The 18,375-nt window shown below is 30.0% G+C and overlaps 1 protein-coding gene across 2 annotated transcripts; it reads left to right on the top strand.

The window, feature by feature from the left end:
• Positions 1 to 1,139: 1,139 nt before the first annotated feature.
• LOC139767992 (uncharacterized) lies at positions 1,140 to 8,897 on the top strand. Of its 2 annotated transcripts, none has more exons than XM_071697790.1 (9): positions 1,140 to 1,379; positions 1,740 to 2,015; positions 2,176 to 2,283; positions 2,477 to 2,622; positions 4,248 to 4,410; positions 4,796 to 4,952; positions 6,771 to 6,923; positions 7,513 to 7,945; positions 8,329 to 8,897. In XM_071697790.1, the coding sequence occupies exons 2-9, from the start codon at positions 1,796 to 1,798 to the stop codon at positions 8,575 to 8,577; spliced, it is 1,629 nt and encodes a 542-aa protein (XP_071553891.1). In that variant the 5' UTR covers positions 1,140 to 1,379; positions 1,740 to 1,795; the 3' UTR covers positions 8,578 to 8,897. The 2 variants fall into 2 exon arrangements, with proteins under 2 accessions (XP_071553891.1, XP_071553881.1); XM_071697780.1 differs by having other exon boundaries at positions 1,140 to 1,606.
• The last annotated feature ends 9,478 nt before the right edge of the window (positions 8,898 to 18,375 follow it).

The following is an 18,375-nucleotide window of genomic DNA, read 5'->3' as shown; positions in this document are numbered from 1 at the left end:
TAATAAATACCTTCATCTAATTAGTTTCTTTAGTTTTTAAAAATAAAAATATACTACGCCCATGTTCTTTTAAACTGCAGAATCAATTTAAATAATCTTTGACAACAGTAACATATGATAGTTAACAATTAATAATTTTAACTTATGTTATAGTTGCAACAACTTATGTTTTACTTGCAACATAAGATAAAATAGAAAAAAAAAGGCAAATACTTGATATGTTATATGTAGTAGACAGAAAATATAAAAAATAATGTTAGTAAAAAGTATCATGTCAAAGCGACGTGTGATTTTAATATATTTCAGTCACATAATGGTTACGCAAAGAAAAAAAAATACAAAAGTAAATAAATGATGTAAGAGAGATTAAATTAGGATTTAAGTAGGATTCTTAGCAATCGACTTGCTATGTTAACAAGCTTATATATGAATTAAGAAAGGTTCTCAAATCAAACAAAATAAAAAAATATTATTGTCATATAAGATAATTGTGACGCAACTAATAAGAAGATAAACTTTAGTAAAAAAATAAGTAAAAAATAAAAAACAAATTTTTAAATTAATTTTTATATTTTTTTACTTATTTTTTAATATCGACCAACCTGTATATTTACTTACAGATATCATTATCTAAAAAATAAATTAGGTTTTTATGATGGTATCCTTTCTTTTTCTTTATTAACATTCAAAAATTTTATTAAGGTTTTATTGCAATTTTATTTGTAATCTGAAGCAGCATAATTAGGTACACAAAAATTTAAAACTTTAAAAATTTAACGTTGCAACAAAGATAAATGTCTTTCTTTGCTTTTTTCCTAAAAAAAAAGAGCGAATAAGAGTTAATTAAAATAAAATTTCCGCGAAACAAAATTTATCGTCAACACGAAATTTATCGACATTTAATAAATGTGATATTTTAATTTAAAAAAATTAATCATATCAATTAATCGTTCAATTAATGCTATAAATATAAAAAAGTACAAAGAAAAAGCATAAAAAATTTATATTTATATTGAAACATAGAAAGAAAGATAAGTACAATTTGTATACCATTGGTACAATTTTGTAATACAATATATATATGTGTAATTTATCAAATCTCTTTTTAAACTAATTTTATTATTTCTTATAAAGTTGCTACTAAGAATTTATGACGTTTATAACGTTTTCTCGTTTTCCTGGGGCTACTTCAAATGGTAGATTGAGAGCTTCTGCTGTACGAGGACACGTTCAAAACCTTACAAATTCACATAATGTATATCGGTCACCTTGTAAAGCTTCCGGAATTCAATATCAGGGTCTGCACTTGAAGCGAATAGTTCAGTAATCTGTCACAAGAAACGTTCCACCGTAATACGTTTTCAAAAGAATTATATATTGTAAATAGTTTGTCCCCATAAACTTCAGCCTTCTTCCTTTTCCCCCATGTGTTATATAACTGTGTTTGTAATTACCAATTTACAAGGAAATAATCATAATATCTTAAATATTCATTTAAAAGTAAAAGAATGATTATATGATTTGAAACGGTAATCATTTATTAATTTTAATTGTATTGGCTGTGATTAATTGATGAACAAAATTTTGTAACTACTTTACAACGTCGGTGAGTTATGCAGCATGTGATAGAAAACTGCATTTATTCATTTAATATTGTCATTATTGGGGGGGGGAGGGGTGTTGGTACATATATTTTACTATAATAAGAAATCACAGAAAAGCGTTTTTCAATTTTGAAGATCTCACAGAGCAATCGATCCGATTTGTATTGATCTCTGGTTTACTCAAAACACACATGGGAGTATCACGAACCTGGTGTGTAATCCTCGTGGTGATCGCCGCGTGCACCTGCGGTGCACGCACGGAATGTGGCGAAACTGTGCAAATTTCATTTCTAACAAGCGTGCACGATGATCCAGCGTGTACAAAGTTATCGACGAGGGGCGTTACGCTCTACGAGGCCGCCAAACTTTTCGCAGAGATTCAGAACAACAAAACCGACGGATTCAAAATCGGTAAATCAAAATAAAGTAATACGAAGTAGAATAATTGATTTCGATCAAACACTCTAAATATCTGAGTAGAATGCAGAATAATTATTCGACAATAATTTCAATGAAAAACTGAATGTAGTAATTAAACAAAAAGTTCAATCGCAAAATTAACTATTTATAGAAATTACTGTTTTGGATACGTGCGGAAGTATAACAGGTGCTCTGAAAGCGGCAATGAAGGCTTTAGTATGGGCGGATATCAGCTGTTTACATCCACCTCATTATCTAGGTAGGATCAATATCTCAATGTTTTGTGTAAATAATTTACAGTAATTACTAAAAGCTAATAAATTAATTGACAAAATTAGTCTTTCGTAAACTAGAATACAGCGCGAATGAAAATACTCTATATTTACAAACGTAAAGTTCGTATTTATCAGGTACTTCGGAAATGTCAATTGATTTGTCTCGTAATTATATAGGAATTATTGGACCGGATACCATGACCAATGCCGAAGCGGTACACAAAGTGACTTCGATATTGAAAGTGCCGCACATTGTCAAGAAACCATCGATTTCTCCGTATTTGCACTCTTTAACGGAGGAATCAAATTCCTACTTAATACAGGTGTTTGTCATTAATTAATTAAATAATATACTTATAAATAATATACTTGATATTCTCGAGTTTATTATTTATCGAAAGCCTTGAAACTTGACTCTATAAATCAAAGATAGAAATCATTACTTCGATTAAAGTAGTTAACTGTGGTGCATGAGCTCATCATAATGTTTGCATAATGCAATAATAATGCAATAATAATGCAGTTCATTATGCTTACGCAAGCATGTTTGAAAGTGTTAGAAAACAGTATTAAACTGCGTATTGAGTTTACGTAGATGTATTAATTATACCTACTATTGCATTTAATTACGGTGCGCGTATTAGGTCTTCAATCGATTTTACTTTTGCTATAATTAAAATTAAACTATAATACAATTTATAATATAATGTAATTTTCTAGAGGTATTGAAAATAAAATGTATGCATAGATACATATATCTATTTAAATATAAGCGTTCAAAATTAAAATTTTGATAACAATTTTTCTTTATATATTCTTTGGCCCGTATTCTCAGTTCACTTTTATCGAAATCAAAGTATCAGAAATGAAAGTATCGATAAAAGTGAACTAAGAATACGGACCTTTTTGTCATAGTCATAAGTCGTATTGTTAGATATAAAAATTTATATAATGTATATTGAATCATGATATACATATTATGTATATATATAGTTGAATCGTACTCAATCAAACATTAATGGGACATAATTGCAGAAAATAATCTCGGTATTTATCTAAAGATAGCTACTTAATTGCTTCTATTTATACCAACGCAGAATGCGCACAAATATTCCTGTCTTAGAAATGACTCACTAGGCATTTATTTCGATACTTTGATATTAGAATGCTTATATTCTAATATCATAGTCTCTTTCCGTTAATAATATAGATATTTCTTGCTCAGATAATATTTCGGCATACAAAAGTAACACGTTAAAAACTTGTAAATAATAATACTCGGCAATTATAGTAATCATTAATTTTCAAACGTAATCAAAATATAAAGTAAGTTATGTAGAATTTGAAAGTAAAGATCTATTTATTGGTTATATAATAACTTTGTCATAAATAATATTAATATCGACATAATCATAATATATAGTTATTGATTAAATAAAACTTAATTTTTTCTCCTAGTAACATTTATAGTAAAAAAAAAATGTTTAATAATATAATTCTTTTTAGAGATTTGCATAAGTTTCGCAAACAACATATTTTCATGATGCGTACATATTTCTATGATAATATATTAATAGAAATATGGTCATAAAAATTGCATTACGTTATGTATTTAAAAGTTTTCCTTAATTGATCGACAAAACAGTTTAATCACACTTGAATTTTCTGTGAAAATTTTCGACATGTAATATAAAACTTATGTTAATACCAAAAAAGACTGTACTGTTAATTTTACTTTATGTATAAGCTTGACTGCAGATTATATGAGGAAAAAATTAAGTTTTCTTTTAAGACATAATAATTGCAATTTCTAGAAAATATCATCTAATTTGATATATTGTTCGTTATGCTTTCCAATAAATAAAAATAAAATTAAAACTTTTTCTATTCTACACGCTATTTCATATTAATAAATAATTGATTGAAACACGTATTATCTCTGTTGTAGGGAATCTTGAAAATGATAAAGATCTTAAAGTGGAAATCCTTCACATTAGTAGCTAATGTTAATGATGAAAACGATGATGACGTACAAAATATTGCAAAAAAACTAACGATAAATGCCATAGCAAACAACTTATGTGTTATAATTCACGATAACAACGAAGAAGGTAATTAAAATTACGTTCTTATTTTCTTTGTGTAAAAAGTTTCATTTTTAGCGTAATATTTTTTAATAACACAAAATGTAAGTCAGAAACGACAGTTTTAATAATTAAATGTCAAGTCAAGAATAATTTTTACATTTTTTTAAATGTCGCGAGGTTAAAATGTCACATATTTACATGCCTAGGTATAACATAATGTTGTCTTATTGATGCGATTATAAAAGTTTTATAAGTCGCATTTTACCGATATGTTTTGATATTTCGCACATAATAATTATATTATTTAAACTTCAGCAGATATTCATACACAGATACCATAAATTTATTATTTAAATATTTTAGATGCTCAATTAATCTCAATTAATGTAATTTTGATGCTTATATATAGATTATACGTCACATATCATACATATTGGAAAACCAGAAGAAAAGTTCTTTAATGAGCCTAAAAATGCGACCATATTAATTATCAGCGAGGGAAATTTAAAAGACTATTTGAATCGTATGAATTCAAGTAACACCATACTGCTTTTAGAAGATTCTAGGTAACTACAAACAGATTTCACAAAATTTATTTGCAAATTTTACACAGCTTTATCTACTCAATTTTTTTAAAGAACAATATAATTTATTTATTGATGAAAATTTCTTGTTATAGTAAATTTTTAATAAGGTATATCAATTAATAATTCATACAGTTATTACAATTAAAGAGAAAGAAAATTTTTTCGATCTGTTTAAACTATAAATTAAATCGTATAATATCAATAAGATTATCTAATATGTAATTTCATATTTATTATGTAATTTCATATTTATTCATATCTTTAATGACTATAATCTTCATAATAAACAGTTCTCAAAGTGACCATAAATAAAGGCAACGATGCATCTCGCTACCATTTTATTATTAATCACAAACCGTTTGGCGAAGTTACGTACACAATGTTAATGAATTATTGATCGTGATTACTTAGAAGCAGAGTAATCAAATGGTTATCCTCCATAAATTACAATGGATTTTATCGCAACTGAAGTACCTTATTATTACGCGTAATTGATGAAATTCAATTTTTTTCCTTCAATATAACATTCTATGCATCGCATCGTAATATTTCATTGTTAGCAGAAGTGTTGCGGAATTCTCTCATTAAAAAATGCGCATATGTCTCGTTATTATTACCGACCTCACTATTACTTCAACCGTCAGTAACGTTTAACTACATTTGCGTGATGAAATAATTTTACACCAATCGTATGACGTGCCGATTGAAATACCATGCGACTAAAATACCATGTGTAAATAAACGTCTGAAATCACGATTTCTACTTCCGTCGAATGTGTCGGACTCAATCGAGGTTAAGGATCCTAGATGAATCGCGGTGAATTGCTGATACCCTTGCTTTTTTTCCAACACTTCAACGTTTCACTCACCGGAATAACAGCCGCGTCGAGGCCATCCTTAAATCAACGCAGAGAAATCTTGTTATTTTCTGTGATTTTGCCGCGTACGCTCTACTTTTACAGTGAAAGAATATTGTGAATATTAAAATTTATGTCATCTAGCGAATTCGTAATTAAAACTCATTTTCATTCGAATAAAACTCATTCGCGTTATCTAAATTAATTTTATTTTCTTCAAATATTTTTCTACGTTTACTTATGACAATGTTTTACTGTTAAGTGTTTTTTAGAAGCTGCACACGAGTTTTTATTTCATCTTTGTAAATTTTTCTATATCTTCATATTTTCATAATTCCTTTACCATTTCTTTCGGAACGTGAAGAGTCGAGAAATTAAAACTGTGCACGAAACTCGTGTTTCTAATGACCCTAAATTAAAAGAAAAAAATATATTTATGAATATCTACTTTTTCGCATGCGTACTATGCACGAGATGAGAGAGACATACACAAAAACATTTGCGTCAATATATGATGGAATAGTTTAGTATTATTTTTGCTCTCGTTTTATAATATATCAATGCACTTAGATATGTACACATTTGTTGCATTCGTAATTTACTTTCTTGCGTAAGACGACATTTAATGTTAATGATTACTTTAAGATTAAGAAGTAGAAAAAATAAAACAAGTTATTTCGTATGGTTTATAATATAGCAATACCAATTACTGTAACAAGCGACACAAGCGTTTAATATAATAAGCGATATATATTTAAAGCTCGCTTTAGATGTATAATTTAGATGTGTAATTCACGTCAGATTCATGATTACAAATCTACGGATTTAATTTTACAAATATAGATCTTCTATTGATAACATTTAATGTTAACAATACTTACCTCAATAATTTTAATTTTCAAATATAATAGATATTCCATATCAAGTTCTTTTCTTATAGAAATGTAATTAACGATCTCGAGTGGAGAGTCAAGAATTCGAAATGGTGGGCGCCCAATAACGGTTTTAGAAATTATGAAGCCAAAGAATTGAAGCAAGTCAGATGGCTAGAAAATGCTATAGAAATTTACGTGAAAGCTTTAAAAGCACTATGGTGAGCATTGAAAAATGTCTATTGATCGATGGTAATTATCTTATGTATCAAAGCGTACCTAAAGATAAAAATTGATTTAATAGCTTTTGCTAGCGTAATTAATCACACTATCAGACTTGTAGCTAATTGTATAGATAACTAAATAATCGCAAACTAATCCATTAGTTTTGTATGATTAGATAATATTGTAATTTATGAAGCATTGTATACATGAGAATAGAATATTATATTCCATTCACACGCGCGCGCGCACGCACGCACGCACGCACACACACACACACACACACACACACACACACACACACACACACACACACACACACACACACGCGCGCGCGCGCGCGCGCGCGCGCGCGAGAAAGAGAGATTCACATAATATTATAACTTATATATAAATATTACCTTTTTTTAAATTTTAATATAATTTTTAATACGGGACTTATAACTGTTATTGCATCGCTGAAGATGGCTCAAAGCTGAGCCAAAACATCTTACGCCTACCTAATTATGTACATACCTATCTCATTAATAACTAAAGGCTGAAATAACGTTAACTTCGCGCAAGATTAAATCATCAATTACATTACAGTAAAAACAAAAAGTGCAAAAATCAAATAAACTCTTTGGACTGGGATCACATGGTGTCGAACGTATTAATGACGCACAATGTGAAATCGGAAGCGGCACCGAAATTCCTCGATCTGTCTATGAAAAAGAAGACTAGTAATCTAGAGCGACTGGGTGGCATAATAGTTCGCCAGAATAGAACGCAAGTTTATTGGGGTGACAGCAAAGCGGACGAAAAAGAAGAGGACGTTACGGAGGAAACTGAGAAAAATCACAGAACGCCAGAAGACAACGGCGATGTGTCACGCATGTTTAGAGAACTTCTGAAAGGAGAGAATGAACCGCGGTCAGGATGCGCTAGAGCCGTCAAAGAGATTGAGATGCTGAACGAAAAGAATAACGAGGCGACACAGATCTTAGTTTCGGGGATGGACGATAACGAGTGGTGGACAATGGTGACATCTTTTGATATATTATTTTAAATAATTTTCGAGTTTGATTTAAAAAAAAAACTAACTGTTAAAAACTTTATATACTAACATTATAAAACAATGTCATTGCTTTTGTGACAGATCATATATTTAAAGAAAGTTTCAAAGTTATCAAAAAATTTCTCTTTTGCTCTTGGTACACACTATAATTTCTCAAAAATTATATTTCTTAGAATATCGTAGTTTCTCGTAGTTAATATTTGTCTTAACGAAGGCTATAAAATAAATTATTGGTAAAAAATAAGAAATTGTTTGGAAACTTTAAAATTTTCTTAAATTCTTATTTACATATTTCCGAAAAGCCGGGATTTCAGAAACGTAACATAAAGCAAGTTTCCACGTTGCAGGTGTGGACGGTAAGCGGCGTAGGAATCGCGATGTTTCTGTTGGGAATTCTCGCCGTTTACGTTATCTACGCGAACGTACGGGGACCAAAATGTGCCAAGAATAAAAATCACTTGGATAGAGATATCAGCTTGAGGAGAATGAGTAACGACAGGGAATTACCTACGACCATAACCCGTAATCAGCGAGTGTTGCGTACTCCACAAAGGAGAGGCAGCGATAGAAGCACTATATCTGAGAAAAGCGTTTAAAGCGAATGCGTCGAGAATAATGAGTCGCATAAATAGTGAATAAAACGAGCGCTTCTAGCGGAAAATAGAAATTTGCTTTAAAATAATAGAGCGTATATACAAAAGCACATTCTTATCTTGTTTCTTTGTGAACATGTTTTCTAGTCATAACATATCGATAATCTAATTAATCATAATAAAATAAAATATTCTTTATAATATATATAAAAAGATTTTAGTCAGTATTTAAATTTATTACAATTTATTTATTGGACTCGATGCAACGTGAGTTCCTCGTAATTATTATTGCTTTATATAACAATAAATATGATTCCACAGCATTTTTTGGAAGTGCATCTATATTCGATTTCTCTCGATAGTGTATCAACAAACTGAACCATCCATCCATAAACGCGTAAGAATGCCAGCATTACTTTTTAAGGCTTTATTTTCTAAAATTTAATGGATTTTAAAAAATCGCAAAAAATAATCGCAAATTTAGTGAGGAAATAGCTGGAATAACTGGCTCAACGATTTGACCAGATCAAAGCCCTTCCGCCAAGTGGTACACCGGTTAATATCCAATACAGAGATGAACGAGCTTCAAAGTAAATAGTGAATGTGCTCTGCTTCTCGTCAGGTTTTGCGATATCAATCCGTGAAGGAAAATTAAACGATCGACTAATCGAACGTTACCCCAGTCCTGCTACTTATAGAAAAAAAAACAAATTCCGCCTCTTCAAGACAGCTCTCGATAGCAATGATTTTGACAGCGAATCAACAACAGTTTTTATCATTTTTATCACATCTTTGCATATAATTATTATGCAATTATCAAATATATATTTTCACGATAATTTACGGTCACTATTCACCGTTAGGGAATACCCGCGCAAAATCGTTTGCGATAAAAATATCACATTCATGACGAAGCGTCTTATTAACGCAATCTTATTTGTTCGTAAACTTATAACTTTGTATACTAATTACAGGTGTCTAGGTAAGTTTTTTCCTTTGTATGCTAATTACAGGTGTCTAGGTAAGTTTTTTCCTTCCTTCTCTAAACCAGCTTGCAACATATGACGCACGTAATTACACCGCGACTAATAATTAACAGGCGATCGCGAGTAACGGCAAGTAAACGGTATAAGGCGAGGAATTCCGGTGTCTGGCAACCCGTCGTGTATGTATCGTGTATGACGTGAGACGGAGAGTCGGGAGAGTCACGAGCGGCAAATCGCACAAGACGATAGGATCGCAGGAAATCTCCCGTTAATCCAGTTGTGTGCACCTAACCGCATTTGCGTATAAGTTATAGATATTAACATTCGCGCGCAAAAGATACGTTCTGCCATTGTTCAAAATTATCTCTTTTTATTGAAAAATGTATATAGATTAAATAAATTTATGGAGAAGTGGTTATATATATGTGGTTATATATATATATAATACGAAGGAATATAAAATACATGTGCTTTATTATAACTTATATGCAAAATTAATCAAAATCAAAATTTTTTAAATTGGATCTTACGATATGCGTATGTCTTTTACTATAGAATAATATAAATTATTATACTAAATTGAAAGAAATCAAAAGTTAAAAAATAAAATATACATCTTCGCTACAGTCTTTGTTGAAGATTAATTTTTAAAAATGTACTTTATTATCATTAATGTAATAGGTATTAATACTGAAATATTAATACCAATGGAAGAACATTTAACACAAAATGAAGAAAAAATTTTTCTCTCAAAACATACTATTTAATTAATATGCGCGATGCAGTTCGACTTTAAAACGTGTATAGTAGTCGCTGTTGACTCATTGCCAAAATCATTGGTCCCGGAAACTATCGACAAAATCCGGGTTTAATTTCAGTCCTGTAATAAAGTCAACAGGGTCTCAACTTTCAAGTTTCTATTTCTTTGGCACCAAACTAGATTTCACGAATAGATCTCGATGGATATCGACGAGGAATAATCCTCCACATTGAACATCGTTTCAACTTCTTACCGGAACGAGTTCGCTAACTCCCACCTGACGCGAGAGCGATAATGTCCCCTCGTCGAAACAGTGATCGCAATCAACAAGGAAAGAACAAGGTGTCCCAATTGCCTCTAATAAATATTTAACGCGGAATACAACTTAGGAATATCCGTTAATAAATATTTAACATGTTGCAAAATTCAAGATAATGTTTCACAGAAAATAAAATAAAATTATTTCAAGAATTCTCATTTCTATAATCAATGATAAATTTTGCAATAATTTTATCAATATTTTACTAATCAAAATATACTCCCTTATTACTAAAACGCGAACGTTAATTTCATCAATAAGAAATTAATACTTAACCGTTAGTTCAAAGCCGTCTTCACTATCTTATTTAATAAATTTTTATATTAGACGTATATAAAAGTTGGCGATAATTCTAAATATCGAACTTTAAATTAAAATTATCCAAATTTAATGTGACTTTATAATATTCAAACTATATAAAAACTTAATTAAAAAAAATTTTTAAGGACAAACAATTTAATCAAACATTTAACTCAATCAATTTCGTGTTATCGTACGCGTTTTATCGATTTCGCATTTCGCGTAATTTACCTAAATAATTTAGCGATAATTCGGTATACTAATGCGAGATAAATGCGTAAATTTACTTCTTTAATACAAAACTCGTATTTTTTTAAACACAAAACGATTAACATAAATTAGAAGTAACATGGCAAACAATTCATGTTTTCAAACATATTTACAATTTTAAAATTTCTATAATTCTATAATTTTTTTGTTCTACGATAAAATACTCATTGGATCTCACGTCATTTTATTTTATTGACATAAAACCAAATTATCAATCAAATATATAGACTATGAAAGATTAGAATAAAATCGGTGCATAGTATAAGTACGATAAGAATAAAAGTACAATCATTACCATGCTTTTTATTAAATAAGATGAATAAAATGTGCAATATAAGCAGAATATTTTTTAATACTTTTTGTTTGTGATACACTGATACATGCATATTGAATATATTTATATATATTACTTTCTTGCACCAATTTATATAATATTTAATCCTGAAGGAATTTTCTACTCCTTATCTATAGATAATTATTTATTTTTATTCCTCTTATTGCAAATCATTTATTGCCTATCTATTCATCAATAGATATTATCTATTGCCAATCTGCAAATAGTTATATATATATTTTTTTCTATTTATTTTTATTCAAAATAAACACAATACATGCATGAAACTCTTATTTTAATCTTTATTGCCTACAAAAAATACACAGCTAAAAGTTTAATAAAAGCTTAAAAAATGTACACTATTTTATATCTTGGAAAATTTTATTTTACTTCTTTATATTCATTTCTTTCATTATATTTCTTAATATTCATTTCAATAATAAATTCGAAAATTTGATTAATTTAACTGATATTAGAATCAAAAACTCCAAAAAAAATTATAATTATTATCTTATATTTCTCATAAAGTAATATTTATATTTTTCATATTATACATATTCGTAAGAGATTTATATTTCTAACTCTATAAACTTCAGACGACTGATATATCTCACTCTTATTGTTAGTGCTTTTGAGATACAGTAAAACACTAGAAGTCAACGAACGATGCATCAACATAACAAGCTCTATTTTGAACTCTATATATCCTAAATGCATTCTCATAAGCATAATAAATTAATAAATCATGGTGCTCCAGGATTAATTATTCCGTCTAATCTATTCTAGCCTAACCACTTTAAGGCAACGGATCTATGTGATGTCACATTCATTTGTCATACTCTTATAATGTCAATTTGATAAATATGTATCTATATAATATAATTTTCACAGATCCGTTACCTCAAGAAAAAAAAATTAATTTGTCACTCACCGATCTGATGCGCAACAGCAGATTTTGTCAGCCACGTAGCTACGTTGTTTCTGTAAAATGTAAAAAGTAAGATTCAAATTAAAGAAGTGCTCAAAATGCTCAATGTTTACGATACAAGTAAGATAATTCTTACTTGCATCGATATTTTTACTTTTTCTCTCAATTAAATATTTATGAAAATAATTCAAAATGTATTTAAAAAATCTTTATAAGACTAAACTTGTGTAAAAATTTAATTCTTTTTTTCTATTTATTATTTTTAAATCATTAAAATAAAGTGATCCAAATACAACGATTAACTTTACGCAAATAAGAAATAATACTCACCACAAGGTTGCTCCACCGGTGCCTGATGCCTTTCCTAGGCCTCCTCCTCCTCCTCTCAGATTGTCAGAATTGTTAGCTTCGATGAATTCCTTCGACGAGACACTCGCGAAAACGCGGGTAACTATAGCGCGATATTTCGTACGTCACTCCCGAAATTAAAATGCAAATTAACGCCCGACTTTAATCGAATTAATCCGCGAAAAAATTGCGAGCGATATCCAACGCGTTTACAGCCTAATATAACTGACCTGATTTGACTGAACAAGGATCTAACCTCGAGTAGTACATAACATACGTAGTATCCATCACATATAGAAAAGACAGATCATTGAAAAGTAGAAAACGCGAGCTCAATCCACGACAAGGATTTATTTCCATTTTATACACCAGTATGTCCGGTTGTCAACCCGTCCACTCACCGTGAGATCAATTATCGCGATCGTCGCCCGTGGCAGTTATTGCGCCTGAGAAAACGTGAAAAGAACGCGGTCGTATACCAATTATTAGAATCGCGCGGCACTTTGCACGGCACTCCCGACGTTAACGACGTAACGGAACTGACTGCGGTATCCAGTTAAATCGGCAGCGATCGATACGTTAACTTCTTCATCGTTAAAATACTGAGCCCTTCAGAATACTGAGCCTCTCCACCGCTTCAAACTCGTACCTATGGATGAATAGATAGCGTGAAATACGTACTTGCTTGAATAAGTATTCATTGATATGTATAAATCATTAATCCTAAGAGTTAGTTAATCGGCCGAGGTGATATAATTGCTTATCATTCATCAAGAGTGGCCGCGTTTTGAGAAATGGATACGCTACGACGCGCGAAACAATTGTGTTTCCCGCCGCGGCGCCGCGCGTCGGCTCGCTCTGCTATGCGCGGTGACTCTTTGTATGCGAGAGAGCGCCGCTCCTTATATTACACCATTACAACAATACAAGGGTAAGTCGACCGAACCGTTGTCGTTTCGAAATACGTATTTCACGATTTATAAAGTAAATGTACAAATATATGCTATTTTTCGTGTTTTGAATTAATTATTAATAAACGATTGTATCAGGTCTTTTATTACTTGACTGATTCAGTCTAACAATTCGTTTATTATTCTCCGACAGCATCTGGAGATAAACTTGAGACGATCTTAGATCTGACTATGAAAATATCGCTCTATAAGAATCGGCAATAAAATACAGCAACTGGTCAAAAAATAGTTTTGGCCTGAGGTCGTATTTTTTTATTCCGCTTGGCAGTGAAGTATTATTAATATTAACATTTATTTAACATTAAATTTAATCTTTTTAAAGTGAGGTGAGTGATTACTAATAGCCATATTCATAATCCTTCCTTGAGGAATGAGGATTTCTTTGTTCCTTATTCTACATTTCATAAACCTTCTTTGACCGATCAAGAAACCTTAAGATTTATGAAATGTATTGTAGAATGATGAACAAGGAATCCTCATTCCTCAAGGAAGGACTATGAATACGGCTGTAAATCAACCATTTTTTTTATTAAAACAAAAGTTTAAATAATTTTCATGTAACGGTTAAAGTTTATTTTAATTAACTTTTTATCATCAGCTAAATTACGCTATAATGTATACGTAATACCAATTGAAAGCAAAAAGAAAATCAGCTGCCAATAAACAAAAAATTGATATTATTTAAATTGTAAAAATCGATAATAAATAATAAATTTGTAATCACATATAAGTTTAATTAGCAGGTTTGAGCGCAAACTTAATGAATACATGCGCGAACAATAGCACTGACGAGCTCTTTGATCACTATAATCAGAAACTATTGTATCTTTTTATTTTCTAATTAATCTTTAGAATTTATGCTTACGCAAAACTTTTAAAGTGTTGTTGCAATTGTGGAACACTCTACGCATAATTTCCGGCACGTGGTAACGTACACCGTAGGTACAATAGAGGGTAAGGTTACCGCGGATGTGACAGATTAAGATGGTAAAATGCCTGGGGTTATGCCTGGCTGAATAGATGGATAGATACGGGCTATTGTTCTGGCCACTTGACGCAATCAAACAGTCAATCAAGATTGCGTAACACGCGAAATATCCACCTAATGCACGTTGTCGCAACCGCTTAAGATAATCGGTCCTAGTAGGCAATCCGCGCGAATGCATCACCATGCAGAAAGCGTGATACACTTTCTCGATCAGAAAGGCAGAGATGGAGAGAGAAAACAGAGAGATATAAAGAGAGAGTATAATCATGAATATAATAATAAAGGCTCACATGATTACAAATAAATCTAAGAAAAATGGAGCGTCGAGCCGTAACAAGGTGTTGGTGTTCATACATTCTATACTTTAAGTAAAGAAGTAACGAATTATAATGTACAAACTGTACATATACATATATTGCAACTTAATAGACTGCGCGCCGCTTTGTCGGACTTGAAACACAGCTATCTCTTGGAACATTAATACCCTTCCCTTCCCCGGAATTAAATCGACGCGATTTAATTGTTTAAAAAACTGTAAAGAATTTATTGCGAAAAATATTACCTCAGCCAGGATTCGAACCTGGAACCTCCCTCATTCCGTGAAGGGCGTCGTACCATGCGGCGCGCAGTCTATTAAGTTGGAATATATGTATATGTACAGTTTGTACATTATAATTTGTTACTTCTTTACTTATAAAGTACAGAATGTATGAACACCAACACCTTGTTACGGCTCGACGCTCCATTTTTCTTAGATTGATTTATAATCATGAATATTTATGTATATGCGCACCTGTAAATTCAAATGTCAAATGTAATTGCATTTGACATTTGAATAGAGACCAAACAACTCTCTGTTTGTTTAATATTCAATATCAACAAGACATCCATTATTTTCATATACAAAGTAATACAGTCAAAATAATAATAATATAATATTGAATATTAATACACGAATATTAATAATAAATATTAATATTGATATTAATTTTATTTAATTTTAATGTTTATATGTATAATATTACGTAAAAGTATACAAATGTATTAAAATTGTTTGCTATAATCTTGTAATGCAGTCTTCTCTCTCCCAGATTTTAGCGCAATCAAACGATAGGTTTAATCAATTAATTTTTATTTATTTTGTATGCTAACAATATGCAATTATAGTAAATAAAACGATATTTTCTTGCTGTTAGATATAATGAAAAAGATACTAAAGAAATGAGCTGTCTCTCTTTGGCAATTTTTAACTTTATCTATTTCTTTAGTGAAAGTGTATGAATGCTTGGTCGATGCATACATATATGCTCACGTTGTTGATATAGTAGTTAAGCAATGAATAGCATGGTTAAACGCGCAAGATGACATGACGTTATAGTATTTAATAGCGATGAATTAACTGCGAGCAATAAAACGACTAAAGGTATTTTAGAAAAGCCGCCTGCAAATACGATAGATGATATGATAGAATAAGATCATGAGGCTGATTGCTAACCTTGTTGCTAACAAAAAATTATTCTTATCTTTATGATTTTCTTGTTTATCTAGACGTATTAGAGTGATTTTAAAACATGTAAATGACTTCTCATGTATTTTAATTAATTTATTTTATTTTCTATGTAGCATATCAAACTCATGAGAACCAGGAAGACTTTAGGAGAATCAGAAAAGACGGAGGGACAGAGAAGAAAAAAAAATCATGAATACTTATGCATTTACGCACCTGTATACACAAGCAATATAACACTTGAATATATAGATCAAACACTCTGTTTGTTCAATACTCAATATCAACAAAATATCCATTACTTTCATATACAAATATAGACTAAGATCATGAGGCTAACCTTGTTACTAAAATTACTCTTATCTTCATCATTTTCTTGTCTAAACATATTAGGACGATTTGAAAACATGTAAATGTCTTCTCATTTGACCTTTAATTAACTGTTATTTATTTCCACGTCGCATATTAAACTCGTAAGAATCGGTTATAGAGGTTACAGGTATAAATAAAACATGAATTCTGTATACTTAGAACACAAAGTATCATAATAATTAAACAGAATGACTATCTCAGCGTTCGTATATATCATAAGAGAGATAAATAAACAAATAGATAGATAAATAGATAGAGAAATAGAAAAAGAGAGAAAGAGAGAGAAATAATATATTTTCTATAGTAACTTTTTAATCTTCAGTATATGTATTGTACTTTTATTTGAAATTGGTCGAATAATATTTTGTAATTTATTAACATTCTTGAAATTTACAAATTCGTAAAAAGTTATTCATCTTTTATTTAAATTAATAAAATAAAAACTGCGTGTCAGATTACACAAAACTATAACTTTAACTATACGCGCGTTCTTACTACATCAGACTAATTTAGTACCTCAAGGTGAATGGCCTGCGGATACGATCATGGTAATTTACAAGCGTTCAATAATATGCTTAACTATTCTCGTTTCATTGCATGCACCATACAAAGCTAATATACAGAGCATGCATATTTCTTTCGGAATACATTCTCGCCATTCATAGATGAGCACATAATGGATACTCTAAGAATCAGCTCAATCAGCATGTGTCATTGGGAAATACTCAGATTGACTGGACTGAAAGTTGACTGAGAGTCATTGCATTAGGATTGCTTTAAAAATGTAATGTGGTTTGCAAATACCGCGCTGAATCATTATAGGAAAGTGTCTTGATAAAAATATATAATTTGCTAAAATTTTTCTATTTATAACTTGTGATAAAATTAAATTAAAAATTTTATATATAATTCGTTAAATCGTGATTTAGAATTAATAATGTAAACAATTATAATAATAGTAATATTTTAAAATAGACATGTACATATACATGTATGTATATATACATACATATACATACATACATTATTATATAATATAGAAATATAAATTTAAGTAGAAATATTTATAATTAAATTGTTACAATGTAAAATTAAAATAACCATTATAGGCAAGATAAATTTTACGTATGCTATTGCAAACCGCATTAAAAAATTGAGGACGAGGTTTTATGAAACATGAAAGTAAGCATAGACCTTGAGTTCTACCCGCTTTCCTCTTGAATACAGTGAACTTTTTAAGATGCAGATAATGATTCTGTTGTAAAAATTATTAATTATTAACGCATTATTGCGAAACTCACAAGTTAAGCTTAATTTTTCGAGTATTGAAAGTTACTGCATTTTTCTTTCTCCAAAATTCTTTGTATGAGCAGCAAAATAAGAGAAAAGAGTATAAGATATAAGTTTTTAGAGGTATTATGTTTTTGATTAATATCTATGATGTACGATCCGACATTCTTTGTCAAAATTCTAGTTTAGCTTTTACCTATATTCTCTCTAACCGTATATCTCTGTCATTCTGCATCTCTATCTTATCGTAATTATATTACAATATATTTATTATTAATCTCAACTTTGCGTCTTGTATTATAAAAATATATTCGATTGAGTAAATAAAAATTAATTTATTCTCAATACATGTAAAGATTACATATATGTACTAAGCGGAAGAACATATCCGATAAAAAATTTTTACGTATAATAATAAAAAATATCAT

The sequence above is a fragment of the Temnothorax nylanderi genome, unplaced genomic scaffold (assembly GCF_030848795.1).
Source record: "Temnothorax nylanderi isolate EJ_2023f unplaced genomic scaffold, tnyl_v1.0 TNYL_tig0002_pilon, whole genome shotgun sequence".
NCBI lineage: Eukaryota > Metazoa > Arthropoda > Insecta > Hymenoptera > Formicidae > Temnothorax > Temnothorax nylanderi.
This window is presented reverse-complemented; position numbering and strand designations above follow the sequence as displayed.